The 23,598-nt window shown below is 41.6% G+C and overlaps 2 protein-coding genes across 4 annotated transcripts in view; one reads left to right on the top strand and one right to left on the bottom strand.

Moving 5' to 3' along the window:
* Nucleotides 1–1,160: 1,160 nt before the first annotated feature.
* smarcc2 (SWI/SNF related, matrix associated, actin dependent regulator of chromatin, subfamily c, member 2) lies at nucleotides 1,161–18,098 on the bottom strand. 3 transcript variants are annotated; one of them, XM_061832737.1, is made up of 26 exons: nucleotides 16,224–18,084; nucleotides 13,171–13,290; nucleotides 13,007–13,092; nucleotides 12,489–12,570; nucleotides 12,207–12,299; nucleotides 11,812–11,881; nucleotides 10,466–10,535; nucleotides 10,277–10,352; nucleotides 9,942–10,186; nucleotides 9,741–9,865; nucleotides 9,585–9,638; nucleotides 9,431–9,468; nucleotides 8,968–9,098; nucleotides 8,797–8,868; nucleotides 8,566–8,679; nucleotides 7,345–7,498; nucleotides 7,094–7,210; nucleotides 6,899–6,961; nucleotides 6,530–6,788; nucleotides 4,816–4,977; nucleotides 4,670–4,731; nucleotides 4,471–4,591; nucleotides 3,648–3,808; nucleotides 3,429–3,563; nucleotides 3,001–3,337; nucleotides 1,161–2,843 (listed from the first exon to the last, which is right to left on the bottom strand). In XM_061832737.1, exons 1-26 carry the CDS (start codon nucleotides 16,332–16,334, stop codon nucleotides 2,779–2,781), a joined length of 3,123 nt encoding a protein of 1,040 aa, XP_061688721.1. In that variant the 5' UTR covers nucleotides 16,335–18,084; the 3' UTR covers nucleotides 1,161–2,778. The 3 variants fall into 3 exon arrangements, with proteins under 3 accessions (XP_061688721.1, XP_061688720.1, XP_061688722.1); XM_061832736.1 differs by having other exon boundaries at nucleotides 4,670–4,977; nucleotides 16,224–18,098; XM_061832738.1 differs by lacking the exons at nucleotides 10,277–10,352; nucleotides 10,466–10,535; nucleotides 11,812–11,881; ... (3 more) ...; nucleotides 13,171–13,290; nucleotides 16,224–18,084 and adding an exon at nucleotides 13,595–16,214 and having other exon boundaries at nucleotides 9,942–10,231.
* pfkmb (phosphofructokinase, muscle b) overlaps nucleotides 9,769–23,598 on the top strand; it is an 80,383-nt gene continuing 66,553 nt past the window's right edge. The window contains exons 1-3 of the mRNA XM_061832743.1: nucleotides 9,769–9,890; nucleotides 9,988–10,070; nucleotides 10,163–10,230. The gene's annotated coding sequence lies outside the window, so the exon portion shown is untranslated. The remainder of the gene's footprint in view (nucleotides 9,891–9,987; nucleotides 10,071–10,162; nucleotides 10,231–23,598) is intronic.

The raw sequence follows: 23,598 nt of genomic DNA, 5'->3' as shown, positions 1-23,598 counted from the left end.
ATTGGCGCATTAGAAGTGTTCAGCGGGAAACAGTCAAGTGGTTGAGTTCATCGCCGAGTAGCAATGTGTGAAATTACTTCAATTCACTTTTAAATGCTGTCAGTGCCGTTTTCCTGGAGAACTTTTGAGTAAAAGAACAATATAATTTCAAGTGGTTGGCCCACTCCCGAAGGAGTCATCACGAAAACGGGGAAGAATTTCCGTCCGTCATTTTCAAGCCAGCACGTACAGGAACATAAATGGGTGGCTGGCTATCCACAAGTTAGCAAACTGTTCTGATGACCCCGTCTCCCCCCCCCCCCCCCATTTTTTTTTTTTTTATTTTGTATTTTTTACCCACGCAACACACACAGTCTGGACTACGACTGGTGATGACGATTGAAACAACTTTCACACTGCTATGCTGTGGAATTCATAAGGTAGGGCATTGGTTTATTATTGAATGTATTTGTCCCGTAACTTCCATTATCAAATTTGTCACTGTATTCATTCGTATTGGCGAATTTGTGGACATTTGATGGTCTCATTTCACTGACAACGGAGCTGGTTACATTATAGTGTGTGTGTGTGTCAATCTGTGTCACTGAATATTTTCGCTTTAACTGTATACCTACGCTCTACATTTCAACACATTTTTGTTAGTATGCTGATTACATGTGAGAGCCTCCGTCAAAATCAAGTTTATATAATGTTTTTTTTTTTAAAACTAGCATGTTTTTTAAAAATTAAATACCTCCATTTTTTTCATGCGAGCAGAGCCCCCGCTACTGTAAAAGGTCACTGCTCCCCACTGCTGTATTCATATTACAAAAGTCTCTTTAAAAACCAACCGAATTAGTCAGATGCTTGGTGTCGATCCTAGAGTGAAAAATCACATGCAGTATTTCTCAGTTTTACACCAATTTTAAGATCAAAATTCGATTTGAAATTATGATTCTAAGAGACAAAGATGGTTTTCAAAGTTGGTTAGTGCGAATTCCATGATTCAATTAACATTTGCTGTTTTGCCAGCCACATTGGTTGCGTTCTGCTGCATGTCTCAGAAATGCATCAGAAAACTAATTTTGAACGATAAATTCAATATGACTGGTCATTTATTTTTCACGGTGGCGTGTCCTTGCTCACTGCATACAAAAATAACCAAATAGACAATCCTTTTTTACGTTTTTATTTTTTTCTCCCCCTCAACATTATGTAATTAAAACCTCTTCAGATTTTGGGATCCAAACTGTCAGAGTGAGCACAGATTAAGTTGATGAGTCACCGAGGACATATGGACATCTCGTAATAACCAATGCAAGAGCTGCTTCTTTCAGCACAGTGTAAACAGACAGGAACCGAACACACGCACACACAAAAGCGGTATTTCCTTTCACAAAGTCCACGTAATGTACTCTTAACACAGATGTCGGTAACTTTGCTCACAGCTCAGGTGAGATGTGAAATACTGACGAAACATATAAATTCACCTGTTGACAGGGTTTTATACTTCATGACAAACAGCCGTCACGCACGCACACAAAATGGCACTGGAAATAAAACTGCATGGTAGTAAGAACGTTACCAGATCTTCAAGGCATGCCTTCACACACATTCTGACAGTCACACAAAAGGTATCTAGAGGTTACAAAGTTAACAATATTCCGTTACAATGTTGATATCAAAGAAAGATGATGGAAAAACAGACTGTATAAAATATAAAAATTGATACGATAAAAAGTGAGGATATTGTTGCCGATACGATAGGACAATTTTCCTTTGTCTTTTGTTTTTTCTTCTTCATTATGTAACTTCAAACGAACCGGACCATCCTCTTCATTTCCCGAACAACAACAACAAAAAATACCCTCACTGGCTACGTGTGAGATAACATGATTTGAAAAAAAAAAAAAAGTTTTGGTTTAGCAAAAGACAGAAATGATGGCAAAATATGCGGTTGCTGCTTCAGTCATTCCTTTCAGACAGCACTACATTCCTTACACAATCTCAAGTTCCTCACGATATCATTTTTACTCTCCAAGTGCTGGAACGTTATTATTAAAGTACTTGAAAAGGTAAATGTTTGACTCGAGGAACCACTGGAGGAGACTTTGTCAGTATTTGCAACCAGTTCTCATACTACAAGGGAATTGTAACAGAACATCCACTTTACAGTACATTGTTTTAAATGGCATCCAGACAATGTTCATGAAACATATTTATGAAAATGTCCATCAGACTTTCCACCTAATTGAGAGGAGAGTTCTAATCAATCCTTTAGTATGAAAAGGTATTTAAGACAGCAAAAGGGATTTATATAAGTGCTTAAGTTCAATTTCATGGATGCTTCAAGTCTTAAAATGAGACCCAAGGAAAGATTAAAAGTGCATTGTTTTCTTACATATTGTATATGTCAATTAGTACCAAAGGGGGAACTCGGGAGACGTCCACAAGACTTGAGACTGAATTAGCTTCTATGGACTGTTGTAGAAAATGAAAGCCACGAGACGACTTCTCTCTTCCTCCAGCACAAACTCGTTAAGACCCCCCTCATAGTTGTCCAGAAATGTCAAATCGTGTAATGTGGCAACCAACAGTAAATTCTTCCGCTGAATTTTCGTGCTCCATTTTTTTAAACAGGTTAACTTTCTTGGTAAGAGTTTGGTAAGATTTTGTCCCTCACATCAATTTTCTGGTTTGATAAGAAAACTTAAAATCCTTTTTTTTTTTTTTAAATGTGAGATACCAGCGGACGCATTGAAAGTGGTCAGTGTCATTCATGAGGCAATTCTTCATCTCTTACTGTGAAGGTGGAACTGAAGCAGAGGGGTGGACTGTTTCGGCTGGTAGAGGAGTGTTGGATTCTGTGAGTGGTGTGATGGGAACAGGAAAAAACATTGGATTGACTGTTGTCACATAGCTATCAGATGAATTAGAACAGAAGAGCACGGAGCTCCATTCAAAGGATTCATGGGCAGTTAGTCAGTTAGCTGCCGTTATGCCATTTTGCTTCTCACTGACCGTGGAGTGCAGGAGCACTGCTGGAGCTGGAGTGGCCGGTCACGGGCTGGCCCGGCGGGCACGGGGGTGACGTGTGGGCACCCGGAGGGGGTTGAGACTCCGGCCCCGTGGCGCCGGGGGACGGTTGCGGCGCCGGCGTGCTGGCGGATTGATGGGCCGAGGCCGAACTTTGGGAGCCCGCAGGGGTCTGGGAGGCATGAGGACCCCCGGCTTGGCTGTGCTGCTGATGCTGAATCTGCTGGAAATGCTGCTGGCGAGCTCTCATCTCAGCGTACTTGAGCTGCTCCATGTGGAATGACTGGCGGTCGGCCAGAAGCTGCTGTCGCTGGTACTCGAGCTGGAACCGAGGCGACAGACAAGAACGTGCAACGTTTACTTACAAGTGTTGACTTCGAAAACAACACTTCTTCCCACCGTCCACCACTCACGGCCTCCCTCTCTCTATCCATGATGGTTTCAAGTTCCTCAAAGTGTCGCAATTTAATCTCTAGTTTCTTCATTTGAGTCTCCACCAGGAGTGCCACCAGAGATTTAATCTTCCTCTCCTCCACTGCAGCCAAGTGCTGGTAATGACAGAAACGGCAACGACAGTCAGATACGACGTGGATGCTGCGCTCGAGTCCGATGATCTGGTGCCCTCACTTTACCTTAGCTTTAACAGCTGCTGCAGCTAGCGCAGACGCAGCGGCGGTGGCGAGGTTGCCCTCGCCCACATCCCGCTCCACCTTGGCCTTCTTTTCTCCTTCACTCTCACCTTCTCTATGCCCTTCCTCACCCCTTTTTCCATCCTTTTCCTTTGTCCCGTCACCTACAAGAGAGAGAAAAGAAAAAGCTTTCCACCTTGGATGACAATATGATTTTTCTTGCATGCGACAAAAAAACTTTTATCAGGTGCTGTTTAGCCCTGAAACAATATTTACTTATCGCGGACACAAAAACTTACTCACTAAAAAAACTCACAACCCCGTCTAAAAAATTGTCTTACTCACTAAAAACACTCTTGCCTAAAAGAAAAAAACATTCTTTTTCTTGTTTGAGACTTTTTCGGTCTCGTATAGACAAAAATAAAATCAAAATGAGACACAACCTCTTTTGTCTCATACAAGCAAAAAGGTCTCACCATCAACAACAAAAAACCTTTGCTGTGTGAGATTTTTGTTTGGTTTGGTAAATTTTAGGTGGACAAGATAACTTTGGATTGTGTAAGAGGCTTTAAGGGTTTTGTATGAGCGAGAGGTGTTTTGGCGTGTGTGAGATTCTTTTGTTATATATGAGTTTGTGACAGGCCTTTTTGTGTGAGTGAGAGGTTTTATCGTGTGAGTGAGAAGTTTTGGGGATTATTTTTTGCATTTGAGAGAGGTTCCTTTGTATGTTGTTTTCAGGTGGATGTATGTTTGCGTTTTTCTGGTGACCTTGAGAAGTTGTGCTTATTTTTTTTTGCCTTTATGGCGCCCTGCAGCCTTTTCCTACCCATTTCAGAGTCGGCTTTGTCTGCCTTCCTCTCGCCTTCGGCTTCTCTTCCTCTTTCCTCTTCTTTCTTCCCATTCTCTGCAACCTTCTCTTCTTCCTCGCTTGCGCCATCTTTAAAGTCCTGTGGGGAAGTGAGGAAAGAGCGCGAGTCTACCAGCTTTCACTTGACAAAACAAGCGTGACGAAAATGCTTTCCTACCTTGGCGTCCTTCTTCTCCTCGTTGGACTGGCTGTCATTCTTACTTTCGTCATTGTTTTCATCTGAGACAGAAGGCATTGAGACCGTCATGAAACTTTTGACTTCTTTCATTATTGTGTCGTAATTGGATGTGTCTGGGTCCCTACCGGGTCTCTCGCCTTCTTCCAGGCCAGTCCCAGCGATGCCGCTACCCTCTAGGCCATATAGGGGGTCCTGTCGCCCACTAACCCTCGCCGCCTCCTCCACCCGCCGCACATGAGCCTCAACTAGGGCCGCAGGAACTTCCTCTTTCATACGAGAGAACTCCTCTGAAGAGAAATGAAGAGGAGAGGATAATGTACTGCTGGATTTAGGACTGCAGCTATTAATTTTACTATTCAAAAGATTCTTCCAATTATACTACCGATTAATTCTACACAAATTGATTTTACATTACGAAACAACAAAATGCTACATATTTACTGGAGGGGTTAATGGTGTGTAAAAATTCTTTTTTTTTTTTTTTTTTTTTTGTCAAAATGGTTGGCTGTTGCCGTACTAGTGCAGGTCCAACACACCGGAGATATACACACATATATGTATGTTCGCTGTGTTTGTCTTTCTGACACGTCCATGGGGAACATGAACCCTTGGCGACAAGTTGTCGAATGGCGCATGTTGAAGCATGGATGGGGATGTTTCCGACTGGCCGGAAGTTTACAAAATATACACGCATGCACATTAATCACAAGGAGACTTGTCAGCACCAGCAGCGCTCAGACTGTCACACCGGTCTGGTAAGTGATGTAGGAGTCAGTGAATCAGAGTGTAGCGTTCGCTGCTGTGAGATTTAGGTTAACAGCTGGCTGTTGCTGCTGTTGTTGTTATTGAGTCACTCGAGGTGCCTGAGGATGGTCCTCAGAAACGCTAGACTTGCATGTGGGAGGCTCCGTAGTCCTCCAAAAAGAAGAGGAAGAAGTTGACAAGAGAATGTTGGGAGCAAAGCATGACAGAATGATAGATATGGAGGTAGAGAGGGCGCTGTGACCAGCCTGTGCCACCTGGGCTGGTTGTTGGTGCATCAGCTGTAGCCGTAGCAGCCCACATATCAATCCGCTTCTTGCATATGCACCAGTATGGAAGTAAATAAGTGGCACCAGGATTTGAATTTGAAATGCCACAGAAAACAGGATTTGAATTTGAAATGTAAAGCGATCACGTGTTCAGTAGTTGCTACAATTCGCTGTCTGAAATTCAACGTCTGTGCCACCAGGCAGGATTACTTCAGGTCAGAACCCAACAGCCAGCCAATCCAGTTACGCTTTTTTAGTATGTGACGTCACGTGACTAAGAAAGGGTAACTGACTGAATTGTAGCCGGTTGAATTTCAGACAGCAAATTGTAGCCAGTTGAATTGTTAACATTGAAAAGTTACACTGAAATAGAACTATTGAAAATGTGATCACTTTACATTTTAAATTCAAATCCTGTTTTCTGTGGCATTTCAAATTTAAATCCTGGTGGCACTTATTTACTTCCATACACCAGCTTTAACCAATTTTGGGTGAATTAGTGTATGCTCTACCTAGCCATGGTAGGCTATGTTAAACTGATACGTTGTGTTGGTAATGGTAGATAAGGATATGTTAATTAGTTCTGATTTGAATGTTTTTAAATGTGAAATGAGCCCAAACTTTGGACATTCTCTCTTTTCTGCACCTCACCAACTTAATTGTACTTAAGAGTGCTGCTTGAGTCTGCAATAGCATTGTTCCAAATGGAAAAATTATCACTTCACAACTTCGGGGTGGACTTTTTGCTTTGTGATTGAATTATTCACTGTTTCATGGCGCAAATGTGTGAAAATAACCAACATCTCACCCAGAGCAGATTTAGCTGCTGCAGAGGCCACACGGGGGTCCACGACGGAGGCGAGGAACGCCACTGTACTCATTACGGGGTTTCCTGCTTGGCTGAACGGCACCGGCTGGTAAGCCAGAGGTCCCAGGGAGGAGTAGCTTTCCTCCAGATAGGGGTCTTCTATGGGTAGGCGAAGGAAATGCAGAATACACTCGTCCTGTGTACGACTGCCGACGTGCTCTGACACCTTGTTCCAATCGTCCTTGTACATCTCCAATCCCTGCAAACAGCAAGGGCTTGTATTCAAATACCGAGTATTTTTTTTCTTGAATTGGTAATGATATTGTCAAATTTGAAACTGGGTTGATTGGTGCTGTCTTACTGATGTACCTCAAGTAGTAATAATGTTTCTTGCTCTGTCCAATCCCTCATAGAGTTTGCTGCACTCTTGCTCTGTGCACAAATACATTTTGTCATAAATATGGTGACTCAAATACAAGTTTGAAGACTCTCATGTCATTTAAATGTAAAGTTATGTCTAAACTACTGACTGTAAATCACGTCTGTCCAGAGTTTGGTGTTTACCTTCGAAGAGCCCATCTTCTTGCTGTACATGTCAGTCCGTAACCCAAAGTTCTGCATGTCTGCTGGTTTATCCTTCACTTTATCTGGGAAGGGCAACATCTGCTGGGGAGTGGGAGTCTACAACAACAGACACATTAAATAATACTAATGTGTTTGACACATTAAATAATACTAATGTGTTTGACACATTAAATAATACTAATGTGTTTGTGTGTCTGTTTGTATGCGTGTTTCTCCATTTGTGTACAGACCTGAGATGTCTTGGGCTGTAAGGGCACAAGGCTGGATGGAGTGTCTGCCAGGACATGGAAGTGGGAAGTGGGCGGGGGGCCCATGGGGGTCGGCCGGCTCTCGGAGTCCACCTGGTAGTTGATTAGTCCCCACTGCTCCAGGAACGCATGGACTCTGCAAGGGAAGACGAATTTATTTCATTGACTTCATTTCAATGAGAAGGATATTGGACCCCAGGGTTGGAGACGTCCCAGGTTTACACTGGTTTACACTAGCCTTTTTTGTGAGGTTTTGCTTAGTGGTACTGTACTGACATGGTACACTTGGATTCTATTTTTTTTCACAACCTAGAGCACAAAATACCATCGCCAGTTGCCTCTACTTAACAGCTGCTACACTGCTGAAATGTATCAAATAAGTAGACAAATCCTCCATCTACCCACAAAATCACCTATTTGTGTATATTTTTTTTTTTTATTTGTTTGGTTAGGAGGGGGGTGCACGGTGGATCAGCTGGTGAAGCGTTGGCCTCACAGTTCTGACGATGTGGATTCGATCCCGGCCTCGTTTGCATGTTCTCCCTGTGCCTGCGTGGGTTTCCTCCGGGCAATCCGGTTTCCTCCATTACATTAATTGGACACTCTAAATTTCCCCCTAGGTGTGATTGTGAGTGCAGTTGTTTGTCTCAAATGTGCCTGCAATTGGCTGGCAACCAGTTCAGGGTGTACCCCACAACCTGCCCGTTGACAGCTAGGATAGGCTCCAGCACTCCCCGCGACACTCGTGAGGATAAGTGGTAAAGAAAATGGTTGGATAGATAGATGGATGGTTGGGAGGGGGGTGTCTACTCCTTAAAACCCCCTTTTTTTTTTTTTTTTTTTAATAAAAGCCCTTAGTAGAAATTGGTCTCAAGGAAGTATGTTGAAGTGAGTCATGAGTTTTAGCCTGGGTTGTTAGTGGAAATTAGAGGAGTCTTCGCTGCGTATGCATGTCTCCACGCACACTTCAGGCTCGTTCTTTTAGAATTAAGTCATCTATAAGCCACCTATTATTTCTACTATATTCTTGTAAGAGGAGTCTGAAATGATAATAGACTGTGGTATATCTACAGTTTAAACCATTCATACAGTAAAGGCATTTATTGGAAAAAAAATGTTCAGAAGGATGTCAATTACTCACAGTAAGGCTCGGTTGTGGGAAAATAGTATATTGATAAAAAGATTTTCTACCCCTTCACATACCTCATTATTGCGCATACATCTCCAGCCAAGTTCCTGCGGCAGGCAGTGGAGGTGAGGTACTCCTGAGGGTTTAGCCTGTAAGTGTCAATCATGAAGTTCCTGTACGCCAGGTAGCTGTTGGTAAGTAGGAGCAGAGTGCGGAAATGTGAGATGTACGAGTCGATGTCTTATGCACATTCTAGGAATTCTAATCAGTAAAAATAATAAAGTTACAAATACAAATGAACTTACATCTCAGGGGTTTTAGATTTATTCTTCCCATTGAAGAACTCTGGAAGGGCTCGACGCTCAATAGCGTGGACACTGAGGGGATTGCGCAATGAGTTATGCCCACTACTAGGTGAGCTTATACCAATTAGAAAAGCATCCCGTGACATGTGATCATCTTGACTTTGTTGTTACCTGTTGTAATCAAACCACGCAGCGTAGCTTGGGATGATGATGTGATGCGTCTGCTCCGTCACGTTGTCCTCGTGAAGGTCCGAACCTTTGACCGGTTCCCCTTTAACACTCGGGGAGCCCTCTTCCTCATCCTGGGGGAACGTACCATAGTCACTCACAGCCCACAATATAATATGCACAATTTAATGAGAACATTTGATACTATTAAAAATAAACATTCAAGTAGTATTGAAGATTAATGGATAGCTACTGGGAGCTGTGTTTAAAATTTCGGTTATCTCCGTAAGGAACTTTTTCAGTGTCAATCAAAACTGCTATTTATAATTCATGTGAGGCCAGAATTTATGACACACCTCTTATCTGTAGCTCACATAAAATTATGCAGGCGTACTTGATCTTGTGGCCAACTATTTATTGTAGACATCATAGCAGGTTATGGCTGCCACTTTACACAACCTCTTACCTTTCCTGTTACTTCCATGGACTCATCCTCTTGTTCATCTGTTAAAATCACACAGCAACCACGTACAGATGGTAAAAAAACCCACTAAAAGTCAGAACGTTGGATTGTCCAACAAAGACAAAATTAAGACAAATTCCCTCTGTTTCTTCCTCACCCATATCTGCGCCTCCCTTGACTGGTGTCGAATCAGAATCTTTCTTGGTGCTATCTAGAAAAACAAGACAGATGAGTGATCCGATGACTCACAGATTTAGAAATACAAAGAAGAACAATAGATTATTAATTGTTGAATTTATTGCATGCTGCGCACTTGTTTTGACTGCATTTCCGTCTTCAGATGCTGGAACAGGTGATGCTTCATCCAAGTCCTTATTGATATCCTCTTGTTCCTCTTCCCTCTGACCCCGTTTGGATTTAGTGTACGGGGTCGTTGGCCTGCCTCACACAATTAACATGACAGGTAGTGTAATTGCTGTACACTTTTCAGTCAACAAAGGCAACTGTGACCAACCCTTTCTTAGCGTTCTTCTTCTTGCTTTCCTGCGGTGGTGGCGTAGGAGATGGTGACGGTGAGCGCTTCCTCTTCTTGGCACCGACGGCCTTCTTGTCTCTTCGCTCGTCAGGAGTGGTCACTTCGTCCGTAAGAGTCTTGGCCGATATCCTCTTCCTCTTAGGGTGGCCTTCTCCGACTTCGTAGTCCTCCTCATTCATCCACTCGTTGTACTGGTCCAGATCCAAAATCCACTTTGCGTGAACCTGCAGACCAAGACAACACCTCAGCATCCAGAATTTAACACAAAGTGAGTGTTCCTAAGTTTTGTACGGAAAATTCTTGCACTCAATTACCTTCCTGGGCTTCTCTGGGCTGGGGGCATCTTCCACACAAGCTTCAATCTCACTAGCTGGGATCCAGGTGTCATAACTACATTGAGAAAAGACAAAACAGATGCTCTATAACTAAAAAATGTGCTTCTCATGCTTCCTCTGCCCTCCAAAATATGCACCCTCTTTGTAAGAGGCCACCTGGGAACAAACCTGTCAGGAAAATATCCCCAATGAAGGAGTACTTGCTTGTCCTTCTTCATCACAGGGCGGACCCACTCCTCTGGGGGGGAAAAAAAAAAAGATATTACCAAAAAAAATTCAGACTACAAATTGTGACTTTCTAACTCAAGCTTTCACCACTACATCTTAATGGCAGATTTTCCTTATCGGGGAGCATCATGTTCTTGGGCCACCATGAGCCAAGTTGTGGTGGCCTTGTCACAATCTGTACTGACCATGTATAATCGCGATATAATACATTATAATAATAAGTATACATATGTTGTAATGATTTTTTCCCCCCACATTTGGCATCTTTTTGCTGTACATTTTTAGCCCTGTTAAGATATTACTAATCCAACTGCATTCATTCCGATGACGCTGTATTAGCCTCACTTAAACCATGCATTGCAATTGCACAAATAATAATAATTCTTAAAAGAATACCGGTAAATCACTTACAACATTTTTTGAAAACTTTACTTACTGACATTCCAACTACGGGAATGGGTTGGGTCTAGACGTTGTCCACACTACGTATAGTATATTTTATTTATGTATGTGCAAATTGTAAAATGTTGGTTATTTGGTTGGATGCTACGCTAAAGGGAACATGTTGTGTGTTTGTCTTTGTAGGTTTATTATGGGCTATTATAATCCGGTGTTGAAGGTTCACTTTGTGCCCCTGCCCTTGTCCCTCGCCATCATTCCATTGTCTTTCTGTTGCTGGTATGGCTCTAGTCGTGCTAGAAGTGTTAGGTTAGTTTGCTTTGGCTATCGACTCGAGGCTAATTCATACTCTTATCCTGTCAGGTATGTGCCAATCATGGGGTTTCCTTGTGACATCACAAGATACTGTCTCAGACGGGATGCTTCAGTGATGAAATTGCATTTGAAAATGCACTATAGGGTCAAATTTTGGTGACTTTGAAATTTTTACTGGCCCAAGCGTAGTACAGAGGCTCTGTGTCCCCGGGCCACAGTCAATGTGGGACCCTGACTCCTATTTTAAAATCAGATGCACACACATTCAATATTAAGACCTGTCTTTAGATTTGTCTCCATGCTTTTTATGCCAAAAATGCGATACCTTATGATGTAGCCTTCAAGTCACAGGTGATGAAAAATCCAATTGAGCTGCCACTGCAATTGCACTTGGGGTAACTGAATGCTTGATGTGATGTTGGAGGAAATAATGTCTACTAAGTACCGCCAACAAACGGAAATATGTGACAACAATTCTTGACATTTTCTGGGAGTGCTCAGTTGACCAAATTTTGATAAAAAGAAAACAATGCTAAGCCGGCCCCCTCCCTAAAAAGCATTTGAGGCCTTACCTTCTTCCAAACTGCTGGGAATCGGAACAACAACATGGGAGCTGGAGCTTTTGTCCTCAGTCACTGAGCCCTGCAAGAGATTCCATCCACAGCAGCAAGAAAATCAGACAAATCATCTTAAGGGTGGCAAAAATCTTAATAGACTGCTAAATTAAAGCAAATTATTTGTGACGAGTCAGGCAACTCTATCATTAGGGTCTCCCAAACATTATTGAGCGAAAGTATACAGTATTTCGCCAGCATAGCTAGATGAACAAAGATACATTATTTCTAGCAAAAAAATAATTTTCACACTAATTAAGTTAAATTTGATCATTCCCAGCACCACACCTGAAAGTCTCTCACAACTTCGTGGTTGGGAAATAACGTCATAAACAATGCGGTTAAAAGCACACCTGATGTCTCTTGATGATGTCTTTCAGCTTCCCCAGCAGTTTTGGCTCAATGTCAGAACTTAAGTAGATGACTGGTCGACTCAAGCAGTTATTCTGAAGGAAAACGTGTTTAAATCATTATGAACTTCATTTTTTTCAGTTTGTATGACACTGGATCGTACCGATAGGCCTCCAGTCCAGAAAGTAGCAATAAGTGTTCACTAAGCAAAGTTTAGGGAATGATGGAAACATTTCGAAATGCAGGTTTCTCTGGAATAAATTATACAAAAGAGGCAAACTCACCTGCACTAAGGACTTCTCAATTGTCATGAACATCTCGACATTTCGGTCCATCCTGGATGGATTCTGGAAGTCAAACCTGCGCCTACCAGGAAATTAGACTGGAGTTACACACGAAACTGCGACATGGCCAACGTCCATATGTGCATATTCCGTAGAAGTCAATAATAAGAGAGCAGAGAAAAATCAAAAGAGTAATCAGGAAAAGGGTAGCAATAATCTTAATAGATTCCTTATTCAAAGCAAATTATTTGCCAAGAGTCATGCAAATCTATCATTTAGGGTGAATGAAATGGTGAAACCAGCAAACCTTAGTACATTTTGTTATTTTAATATTCATTGTTCCTTCAAAGACAAGAGAATAATCTGTATGCCTGCCTGTGAGTATTGTTGTGTGCACTGTTTGTACGTATTGCTGCTCTGTATGTGTAAAACGATACATATCTTGGATTTTCACCTATTGCTGGTGCGTTTGGAACATAGATTGTACACTGTATCCTGCTAGAAAAAAAAAGTTTTACCATCCTTGGTCACTCTTGAACTTGTAGGCAGCTGCCAAGATGTGGCAAAGAGCGCCTCCAGCCTTGAAGTCCAGAAAAGATTTCATCTAGAGACAAATTTTACAAGAGTCATGAATAAAAGGCTGTTGCCCTTTGGTTAAAAGCTTATTGAGTATGTGGCATACTGTCAGCTTGGTGAGCGGGGGGTTGCTGACATGTCGGCCGAACACTTCCTCTTGGAATTGGAGCAGCTGGACCACAAGACTGGACAGAGACTTGTTGGTTGGGGGCTCTGCTTGGATGTACTGAAAGAAGAAACGTATTTCGTTTGACGCTGTTGAAAAACTGAAAGCGTGCTTGGCCAGGAGCTTATGGCAAATAGTCTGAGCATGTATTCAATAATATCTACGTTGCGGTCCCTGTACTATGCTTTTTGTCCTTGATAGTAAGACAATTCAGCACATTGGTTGGGTATCTAGATTATGTTCTACTAGTACTTCTCATGACATAGAATTCTACTATTTAACATTTGGTGCTTCACTAGTACTATGCGCCGTAGTAATACTACATTGGCCTCATCACAGAGTGACAAGTCTGCATCTTGACATGAAGTGGAGCGGCTGGCACAACCTGGAGCTGAACACTCTCAGAACCGTGAAGATGATCGTGGACTTCAGGAGGCATCCTTCCCCTGAGCTGCCCCTCACTCCATCCAACTGATCTTCAAGTTCCTGGGGAATTACACTCTCCCAGGACCTGAAGTGGGAGACCTACATCAAATCCTCAAAAAGGGCAGGCAGAGGATGTACGACTTGTGGTTTCTGCCACAGGAAGGGGAAGGTTCTACACAGCAGTTATCGAATCAGTCCTGTCCTGAAATCAGTCTGGTTTGGTGCTGCCACAATAAAAGGCAAACTACCACTGCAACGGACAACCAGGACTGATGGAAAAATCTTCAGTACCCCCTTACCCATCCTTGAGGACTGCCAGAACAAAAGACATTAGGACGCAAAATCCTCTTGGAACCTACACATCCTGGTCACCACCTCCATCAATTGAAAATAAAACCAGTAGACATTCCAACAGCTGCTTCCCTCTCGCCATTAAATTATTCGAGGACTACGCATCATTTGCCCAACATTAGCAGTAACCTTTTATTGCTAAGTGACTCTCTGTAGTGTGTTTATATGTCTCGAGAATGTTTTTTGCCAAAATGGCTGTTTATTGCCATACCACAGAGGCTCCAACTACCGGAGACACATTCCTTATGTGTTTTTAAAATACTTGGCACATAAAGATGATTTTGATACAGATGTCAACTTGTGCAGTTTTGTCAAAAGCAAACAGTAAAACTTCGCCTATTCCTAGCTCAGCGTTTGCAGAATAACACTTTAGAAAACTTTTCTCTTTTTTTCCCTTAGTGAGGTGAGAAGTTTAAGTAAAAATAGTGGTTTTTCGCCATTTTATGGCTTCAATAGGCAATTAGAAACATTTTTGGGGCATGTCAATAACGTGTAGCTTTTCCTATCTGTGTCAGCCCCTGAAACCTGTTGAGATGGGCAAGTGCTTTTTTTTCACAGCCAATGCCAATTATCAGAGGTCAACAAAAATAAGGGTGTCAAAATTTTGAAAAATACAAACTCCAACACTTCATTTAAATGGCATGAATTGTATGTTTATTCAGATTTGTACCTTGTTGACTTTTTTTTTTAATATTAGACGGTAAACAGATTTGTTTCAAAATTCTAACAAAAAGTGAAGCGAGCTCCCAGGCTCAGTAGCATGTCTCCTAGTTAAATGAAAACTTCACCAAATAAATGAATGTCTTGAGTTTTCTACAGGAAAGTATCCCAAAAAGTCCATACAAATATTAAATTGTTCACCTTTCACTCCTTTGTTTTATGTTAAAAAACCAAAAGTGCAGGGAATTCATGGGTCAGCACCATACAAATCTTATAAAGAAAGGTAACTGTAAGAAAGAAAAATTTCCCTGAAGTTTAATAAGTTTTTTAATTGATTGCTGGAGGCCGATGTGGGATGGACCCTGAACTGGTCGGAAAAAAAACAAACGGTCACAATCACACCTATGGACAATCTAGAGCAGAGGTATGAAACTTGTTTTTGTCATGTGACATATCAGTTATGACTTCCCTCGGAGGGCCTTCATGACTGTGACGCATGTCATGTGTACCACACTATGACACATACACATTGATGGATAACTAGTTTTGAAATAAGGAGCCTCTTCCAACTATTATTAAATTTCCTTTACAAGGGGCATGGTAACAGTATATCTTTGGAGTGACTTGTCCCAATGTTATTGCAAGTGAACGCAAAATGCAGTTTTGATATTTTCGCAACAGACATGATTTTTGACGCACATGATTTGCTTTTGCGGCCGAAATAAAATACGACAGAAAATATCTGGCCACTGGTTTTGAAAACTGGGGAGAACATGCAAACTCCACACAGGGAGTCTGGATTTGAGCCAAGAACCGCATAACCGCAAAGTGAATGTGCTGACCACTTTTTCCACCGTGCCACTGCTGGTAGAACTAGCAACAGAATAAAATTCTCGTAGATAACATCTCAACATCTGCACACCACATCATTTGAACTTTTATTTCATACCCAACTAGTGTGCTGCATTATGAATGAAAATGTGTGACCAAGAATAGTAGTACATGAACTTTCAGCATTATATCGTATAAATGCTCAAACGACTTGCCACCACATCTGAATTTTGAAACATGAAAACTGATTTGGCTTGAGGGTGATTCAGGCACTTGGCTGGTATTGTATGTTGTTGGACTGGTTTAAAAAAAAAAAAAAAGAAAGAAAAGAAACAACGATTTTATTTATAAATTGTCGCCAAATCAGCGTGGACATCAAGTTGGCGCGCGCCTCATCCATCCAGCCAACATCTGGATGCGCTGCTGGACCGTTAGCCGCTGAGCTAGCTAGCTAGCTAGCGTCCGAGCAAGAAGTCCTCGCTCGGAAGCCAACGCGCGCCCCGGTTCTTTCGTCATCCCCAGTGCATTAGCACGCGAGGATAAAACCACCCGCTGCCACATCTGGCGCCGCTTCGAGCTCAGCATCCTTTTATACCCGAGTGAAGCGAGCAGCTGGATGCCGAGCACCCTCCCTCCTCTTTGTCACTGCCTGATAAGCCCGTCGCTCAGTGTCCACGTTTTCAGCATGGGAAAAAAAGCAAGTCTACAAATCATGCTTCCAGTACCTTTTTGTAATTCTTTCCCAGCCAGACGCGCACATTATCAAACTGAGAGACTGTATCAGACGCTTCGAAATATTTGACATTCGGGCCGCCGTCTTTCTTCCGTACCGCCATCTTTGCCTGCAGACAACTGGACGACGTCGGCCGCCACCAGCCGGCGTCGGGCCGGTACTACAATACATGTGCTGTAATACGACCGAATGTCCAACAAGTAGCGCTGTTGTTCTCCAAAGTGTGTGTGTGTGTGTGTGTGTGTGTTTATTTTGTTTTATTTATTTTTTGACGCGTGGCGTCAGCTTTGAAATTAAAAAAAATTAACAAAATCCAAAACACTTTTACATTTCAGAAAGCAAAAATAACCACAGCCAAAACACTTTACAAAACACAAATTAACAAAAGCCACAGCACTTGTACTATTTTGCAACAAGGGAAGGAAAACATGTCACATAAGAACTAGATTTTTTTTTTTTTTAAGTTAAACATTAGCACATATAAAAGGCCATACCACAGCATGAATGGTTTTACTCTATGTTGTGATACATCTGATCTAACCTTAAGCAGTATTATCCTTTGCACATATTGGCCTTGAAATTCTGTGGACTGTTATACAGGGCCTGTATTTAATGTGTAGATGGTTTTTCATCTGTTAGTAAGTTAGCACATTATTTTTAAAATTGTATTTTTGGGGCGGCATGGTGGATCAGATGGACAGCATTGGCCTTACAGTTCTGAGGTCTCGGATCCCAGACCCGCTTGTGTGGAGTTTGGATGTTCTCCCCGTGCCTGCGTGGGTTTTCTCCGGGCACTCCGGTTTCCTCCCACATCCTAAAAACATGCAACATTCCATTGGACACTCTAAATTTCCCGTAGGTGTGATTGTGGGTGTGGCTGTTTATGTCGATGTGCCCTGCGATTGGCTGGCAACCAGTCCAGGGTGTACCCCACCTCCTGCCCGTTGACAGCTGGATAGGCTCCAGCACTCCCGCGACCCTCGTGGGGATAAGCAGCTAAGAAGATGGATGGATGGTATTTTTTGGGGGGGGTCATTTTTGATATGACAAAACACTTAATATGATCTTTGTTTCATTATCTCACAGTTGAGAACCCCCCCCCCAAAAAAAAAAAAATAGTAGTAAAACTAATAAAAACTTGAACTAAAAAAAAAGAACAACCAAAGTGAATTTCAAAAACAAAGTAAAAAAAAAAACTATAATGGAAAATCCCAAACTAATATAAACCCTGGTTTTTGGTAGTGATAGAACGCAGATTTGTGAGTAAATTGGAATGTATGCTAAACGCATACGTCCTCAATTACCAAAGCAAAAGTATCGAATCATTGACAACACAAGTTATTGAATCGGGAAATCCTAAGTGCTCATCAATTTTCAGAACCAAAATTATTCCTACAACTGTGTCATGCTGTAGAGAAGACACAGGACGAGAGTAAAACATGTTTTAATAAAACTACGGAACAACAGAACCACACCAAGAAAAATTGAAATCCATTAAAAATATATTGTACAATGAAGTTCATTTTTAGGAATGTACCACAAGTTCAGTGAAGATTTAAATGTGCTTTTAGACAAATAAAATTAGCTACACAGTCATGGATCAAAAGGATGGTTAAAAGTAACGTCTTCAAAATCTGTTTGGTTTTAAACAGATCTTCATGGACATACTAATAAATATCCATGATCACACTGGAATATGAACCGTAACCACTTTGTTTCGAATTAAAATCAATCCCAGTTTTATTATGTTGACATTTGGAATCTTGAAGCAGATTCAGTGTATTTTGTCTTGAGTCGAAGAGATCTTACTTAATGTTAAATACTGATTTATTCAATCCAATGATTGTGATTATTATACATATTTACTTATTTCTCTGTTTTACAATGCACATATTGTGGCAATATTTTTTTAGCATGAGTGTACATGTTAATTTATTAAAAACATGTTAAGAAATACAGTATATCGTGGTTTTATTATTTATAGTGGTCCGGGAGGAACATCTAAATAATGTCAGATTTAATGGCAATGCTGTAAATCAGGGTTGGAGAACCTCGGGCCTGTGGGGATATATACGGCACGTGGCAGCGTTTGTCCTGGCCTGTCATGCAACTCAAAAGACAAATAAAACCTCAATAGACCTGTTATAAAATACATAAACATCTAACTGACAAATGCTCATCACATACTTAGAATAATATTGCCTCATGCAGTATTTTTAGTTTCCTAAATATGCTGTGCGCCTCAAAGGAAAATTGAAAATTGTTCCCCACCTATGCTAACTATAAATAAATGAAAGTCTTGTGATTATGAAAATATAGTCAACTACACTGTAAATTATTAGAAATATTCTGAACTTGTATTACGAAATAAAAGGAAATTAAGATGGCATATAGCGAGGTCTGACTGCTTTCATCTCTGACCTTTTTGCTTGTTCTCATTAATTCAAGTCTTAAATTAACGGTGTGTGTAAACATGTGTGTGTGCACGTGCGTGTATGCGTGCGTGTGTGTGTGTGTGTGTGTGTCGCTGTGTGTGTATGCCGTGTGTATGTTGGTGTACCCAAAGCTAATTTGCAACAGTCCAAAGACAACATGGAAAAGTCGAGTGCAACTGGTATTCCTCAGACTCCACGCGTGTGCATGTATATGCATGTGTGCCCGTGCGTGTGCGTGTGCGTGACAGAGAGAGCAAGAGAGAGGCCTATTGATTATTTTAATCCTCCTATTTGTGAGTCTGTGATCCTCTCGGTTCGGCACGCCACAGAGGGATTGCTAATGGGGCTGAACGCTTCCCTCCTCAACCCTCGCTCCCTTTCCAATTAATTTAACGCTGGAATCTGCGAGGGGGAGCATTGGGACTCACGGGTGGGGGGGTGATGGGGTAAAGACACTGCAGAGATACAACCCCCATGTCCAGTAGCTGAAAAAGCTCTTATTTGCATCACGTTCACACCTCCCCACCAAGAATGGTAGCCTACCCTGTTTTACCTTTGATTAAAGCTCCATCTCTTTGTTTTGTTTTTTATTGTATACTGTATGTTTTGTTTTGTTTGTTTAGTTTTTTTTTTGAAGCATGCAGAAGCATTAAAAAGTGCCGAACAGAAAAAACGGGCAAAGGGCAAGTCACACAGGACAATCGAGATGTAATGTGATCTCGGACAATTTACTGTATGTCATAGAACCTCCTTTCAACGAAAGGAAAAGAAATTGAGAAATATGTCCCGTGGGGTGACGGATTTTCATTGGTTATCATTTAAACAGCAACAACGAGCCCAAATATGGCATTCAATTTCAACTAATGCGTAAGAGTGATAGAGTTGAACAAAAAGACACGTGCGCCCCCCCCCCCCCCTCCTCACTGTCTGACGTGAAATCAGACTTAACATTTCCTGTTTTAGCTCAATTAGGCTTACCAATTATTTTTTTAATTTGCTTAATGCCAGAATAATGACACTTTTTTGGGGGGGGATGGTGGATATTTTTTATGACTTTCTTCAGAGGCAGAAGTTTACAAGCATATGCATTTGTATGCTGTGATCGATCTATTTCACGTTTGTTTTGGAGTAAAGGCTTCTTCCTGGAAAAGTGTTCCTTTAAGCCCAGGTCAGTACAGTACTCGTTCCACTGTGTACACACTGGAATATCATGAAGAGTCTGATGGCTGAACATTTCTTGTGGTGTTTGTACTTGCGTGTAATTGCTTGAAAAGACGAACGTGACACCTTCAGACATCTGAAAATTGCACGCATGGTTGAGCCAGACTTGTGCAAGTCCATAATTCAATTCCTGATATGTTGTCTGATTTTCCTTTGACCGTTCCATGACGATATACCAAGAAGTTGTTTACCAGGTTTCCCTAATCCAAATAAACCCGCAGGCGTGTCTGTAATCAACAAAAATTTTGTCAATAAACCCATCAGAAGCTTCGCAAGAAATGATAACGTCTGTGTTTTGTAAAATTGTTTAAAGGCATAGTCATTTTACGCTATGTTAACTTTCTAAATTTGAGGAAAGTCATGTAAAATGGGCTAAAAAAAAATCCTCTTGTTATTTTGGCATATAGCAAGTATTCATGATTTTTAGGTCTGAGACAGTCAGACAAAACAAAGCGTGTTTTAATGTATGAATTTTAACAGTGGTTTCAAATGGAGATAGATAAAATAAGCCTGATTTACCATAGTTTGCACTTTATTAGGATTCCGACATTATTTCTCGGTAGGAAACTACTCGCTGCAACATGAATAGCTCCTGCATCATGAGAAGGGCACCCAACCCAAATGTAGTTGTTTGATATCGTTAGGGATAGAGTGAGCGTTGGGTTTAAGGCCATGTAGGATGGGTTAGGGTTTGTGGAAAACATTAATGCCACCACACTAAAGTGACAGACATCTTTTCCCGCTCAGAAGCAGCAGGGTGTGTTCAATAGGGCTACAGCAGGTAATCATAGTCTGGAATGGTGGCCGATTCAAACATCAAAGAGTACCGTAATTGCATTCCCGAGGCCATTTGTTGTTTGCTGAGTCTACCACACTGATTGAAATGACAACACAGGGGTCGGGAACCTATAGCTCGCGAGCCATACCTGGCCCTTTTGGTGGTTGCATATGGCTCACGGAGCCCTCATAACAACATACTGTACATGTGATTTCTGTCGTGCAGAGACGGTTTGTCCTCGTGGGGTTGCCGTAGTAAGGTGTGGGAGGCAACGCAAATGAAGTAGAGACAGCGTGGCCTAGTAGGTTGCCGTAGTTTTTGCGTGGTAGTTGATGTCCAGAGGTGCAGAAGGATCTAACGCCGATCGTGTCGGAACAACTAATTATGGAAACGCTTTTGACAAGGCTCGCTCAACGAAAAAAAATATGAGGAGTACCGAAGTTTTCAACAAGAACGGACAGCCTTTGTTGAGATGGCGGGTTCTAGTGTGTGTTTAAATTCACAGATGGGAGTATGCTAAAGCATTTGTACTCGACGTTGCCAATCAAGATTTTGCCAACTTTGGATAAAGACAAGATAATCAAATGAATAAAATACATGCCTTTGTCGGCAAGAACCGTTCACCATCCTACCAGCATGATGGAAAATCAAATTGAATTACGTTCACGATTAACGCCTGCGTGAAGCTTAAACTGACGATGTATGAAACAGACTATCAAGCCATTAGCAAAGGAACTACCTGAAGTCGTATTAATGGTAAGAAGTACTTTTGTCATCATTTTTTAGCACCATCATAATGTTATTTAAAAGACTTTGTTGTACTCTAAAAGTGTTGGTTCTACATAAACGCACAAAATACAACTGTATTTAGTTTTATAAATATTGCATGGCTCTTTTGAAATTACGTTTTAAAATATTTGGCATTTATGGCTCTCTCAGTCGAAAAGGCTTCCCGAGCCCTGCAATAACACGTTGTTGGTTTTCAATAAGGCGCTAATGTCGTAAAAAGGTCTCCATTGTGTTGTCAGAAAGAAGGATGAACATTTGACCGGTAAACCAGACGGTCAGGAATATGGTTGATTCATGGACAAGAGTGGACAGAAGCGACACCAACTATGGGTGGAGGAGAGACTCTTGTTCACGTCACGCCTAAGGGTGGAGTTTTTGGACACGCCCAGATGTCTGTTGTCGTGTATGACGTCAGGACCGAGAATTTTAGGTGACCTTTTTAATCTGACTTTGAACGCAGCTGCATGAGAGAGAGGCCTCTCAAATAAACCTTAAACTAGCAAAAAAAAGCCAGGGTTTTCATTTGTTCCTGTTCAACAGAGGTTGTCGCCCACCTAGAAAAACGGCTTCAAAAAGACCCACCTCTATAGATGGATCGATCGGACGGTGAACTCATTTGATGTGTTGCGTCTCACGCCCAAGATGCACAAAAATGACCAGGCACACATGAAGCACGATGTGGTTTCAGACCCGCCCTACATATGTGGGCATAATACCTCCACACTTTGTAACATCCAAAAAGGAGAAGAGCAGTTTACATTTTTCTTTTTTATTGTTTCATGTTGTTCGAGTGTCGAGAATGCCACACACACCCACACGCACACAACCAAACTTACAAAGTACAGTGACAACAATGGATGCACTCACAGGTGACAGCGGCAGAAGACACATTTGGATGCAGCATGGCAAGAAAAAGGAATGTTTGTGTACCACCGCGTCACACCACCACAATGGTCACTTTCCTCAGAACAGATTTACATCCACAGTAAATCTATTTACACCTATTAAGCGTCACTCAAGTGAGGCTGAAAAGTCTCTGGCACAGGCAAAGCGCTAGAATACATTTGTTTCAATAATACTTGGTTTTATTAGTTATATATTATAATCATTTGGCTACATAGGCATTTTACATTTTTTTTAATGCAACTTTTCAATATGACGTGCTTCTCCTGTTCTGTCACCACACAGATGGAACCTCCATCTCCTTTTCTTTTTGTTTGGAGACACAAATTACATCCATATACGTTGAAAGACCCATAGTCCCTGGTAAGTGTCTTGTAGTCCCCCAAATGTCGACGGACACGGGCAGAGACCGCACACTGGAAAATCCCTGTCGGATTGCTGTTTGTATCACATGGATCAGCTTGTCAGCACAGCTTGGATTTGAGAAGTGGAACAGTCTCATGCATGAAAGATCCAAGGGAAACAGAGCGTGTAAGGCACAGAAACCCATGTGTATGCTCAGAACATGTCAACATTGGTCACCTGCGTTGGGGAAAAACACCTTTACAGAAGAACGTCCACCAGTGAAATAGGTAGTCAAGTTTTCACTTCGCTTGATTTGGAGGAGAAGACAGATTCTGCTACTGTGACCGACACCACACTTAGCTTAGCATAAAGCAAAGTAACTCAAGTTGTTCTGTTCAAAACCACAGTAGGACAACGACAAAAAGCGCTATTTTTTTCTTCTGCTTTCTCATGATTTTTGTATGAAACTTGAATACACAACATGGACCTCAGTTGAGGTGTCAGGTCATGTTACCTTCTTGAAAAGGTCTCAGTCTTTGCTAAAATTTGGGAGAAGAAGGCGCGCAAGCCATGCACATCTCAGGGTATGCAGTCACTACAACGACCTGATGAAAATATTTTTTTTCTTTATATTTTTGGTCGGTTTCACTTACAAAAGCAAAATCTCAATCCAAAGTATCCCTTTACCATGGCAACGGAAATAATATCCATGGTACCATTTTGTTTGTTACGGTGACAGTGGAGAAAAGTTAAATCACAAACAATGTACATACATGCCAGATATGTTGCTGTATGACATATCTTGCACAAAAGCAATTTTCTTTCCATAATTCTAGTGCAATTGGGGCAGATTTTGATCACCACCCCTCACCCCCAAAACTCAAATCATGAATTTT

Source organism: Syngnathoides biaculeatus, chromosome 10 (assembly GCF_019802595.1).
Source record: "Syngnathoides biaculeatus isolate LvHL_M chromosome 10, ASM1980259v1, whole genome shotgun sequence".
Lineage (NCBI taxonomy): Eukaryota > Metazoa > Chordata > Actinopteri > Syngnathiformes > Syngnathidae > Syngnathoides > Syngnathoides biaculeatus.
The sequence above is the reverse complement of the archived record's forward strand: the minus strand, read 5'-3'. Positions and strand labels throughout refer to the sequence as shown.

Coding starts and splice junctions, on each gene's coding strand:
- smarcc2 (XM_061832736.1), bottom strand. CDS start 16,334: ATGGCGGTACGGAAGAAAGACGGCGGCCCGAATGTCAAATATTTCGAA. Junction 9,099..9,430: donor CCATGGAAGTAACAGGAAAG/GTAAGAGGTTGT, acceptor ACGTTCCCCCAG/GATGAGGAAGAGGGCTCCCC. Junction 7,211..7,344: donor TACAGCCCAAGACATCTCAG/GTCTGTACACAA, acceptor CTGTTGTTGTAG/ACTCCCACTCCCCAGCAGAT.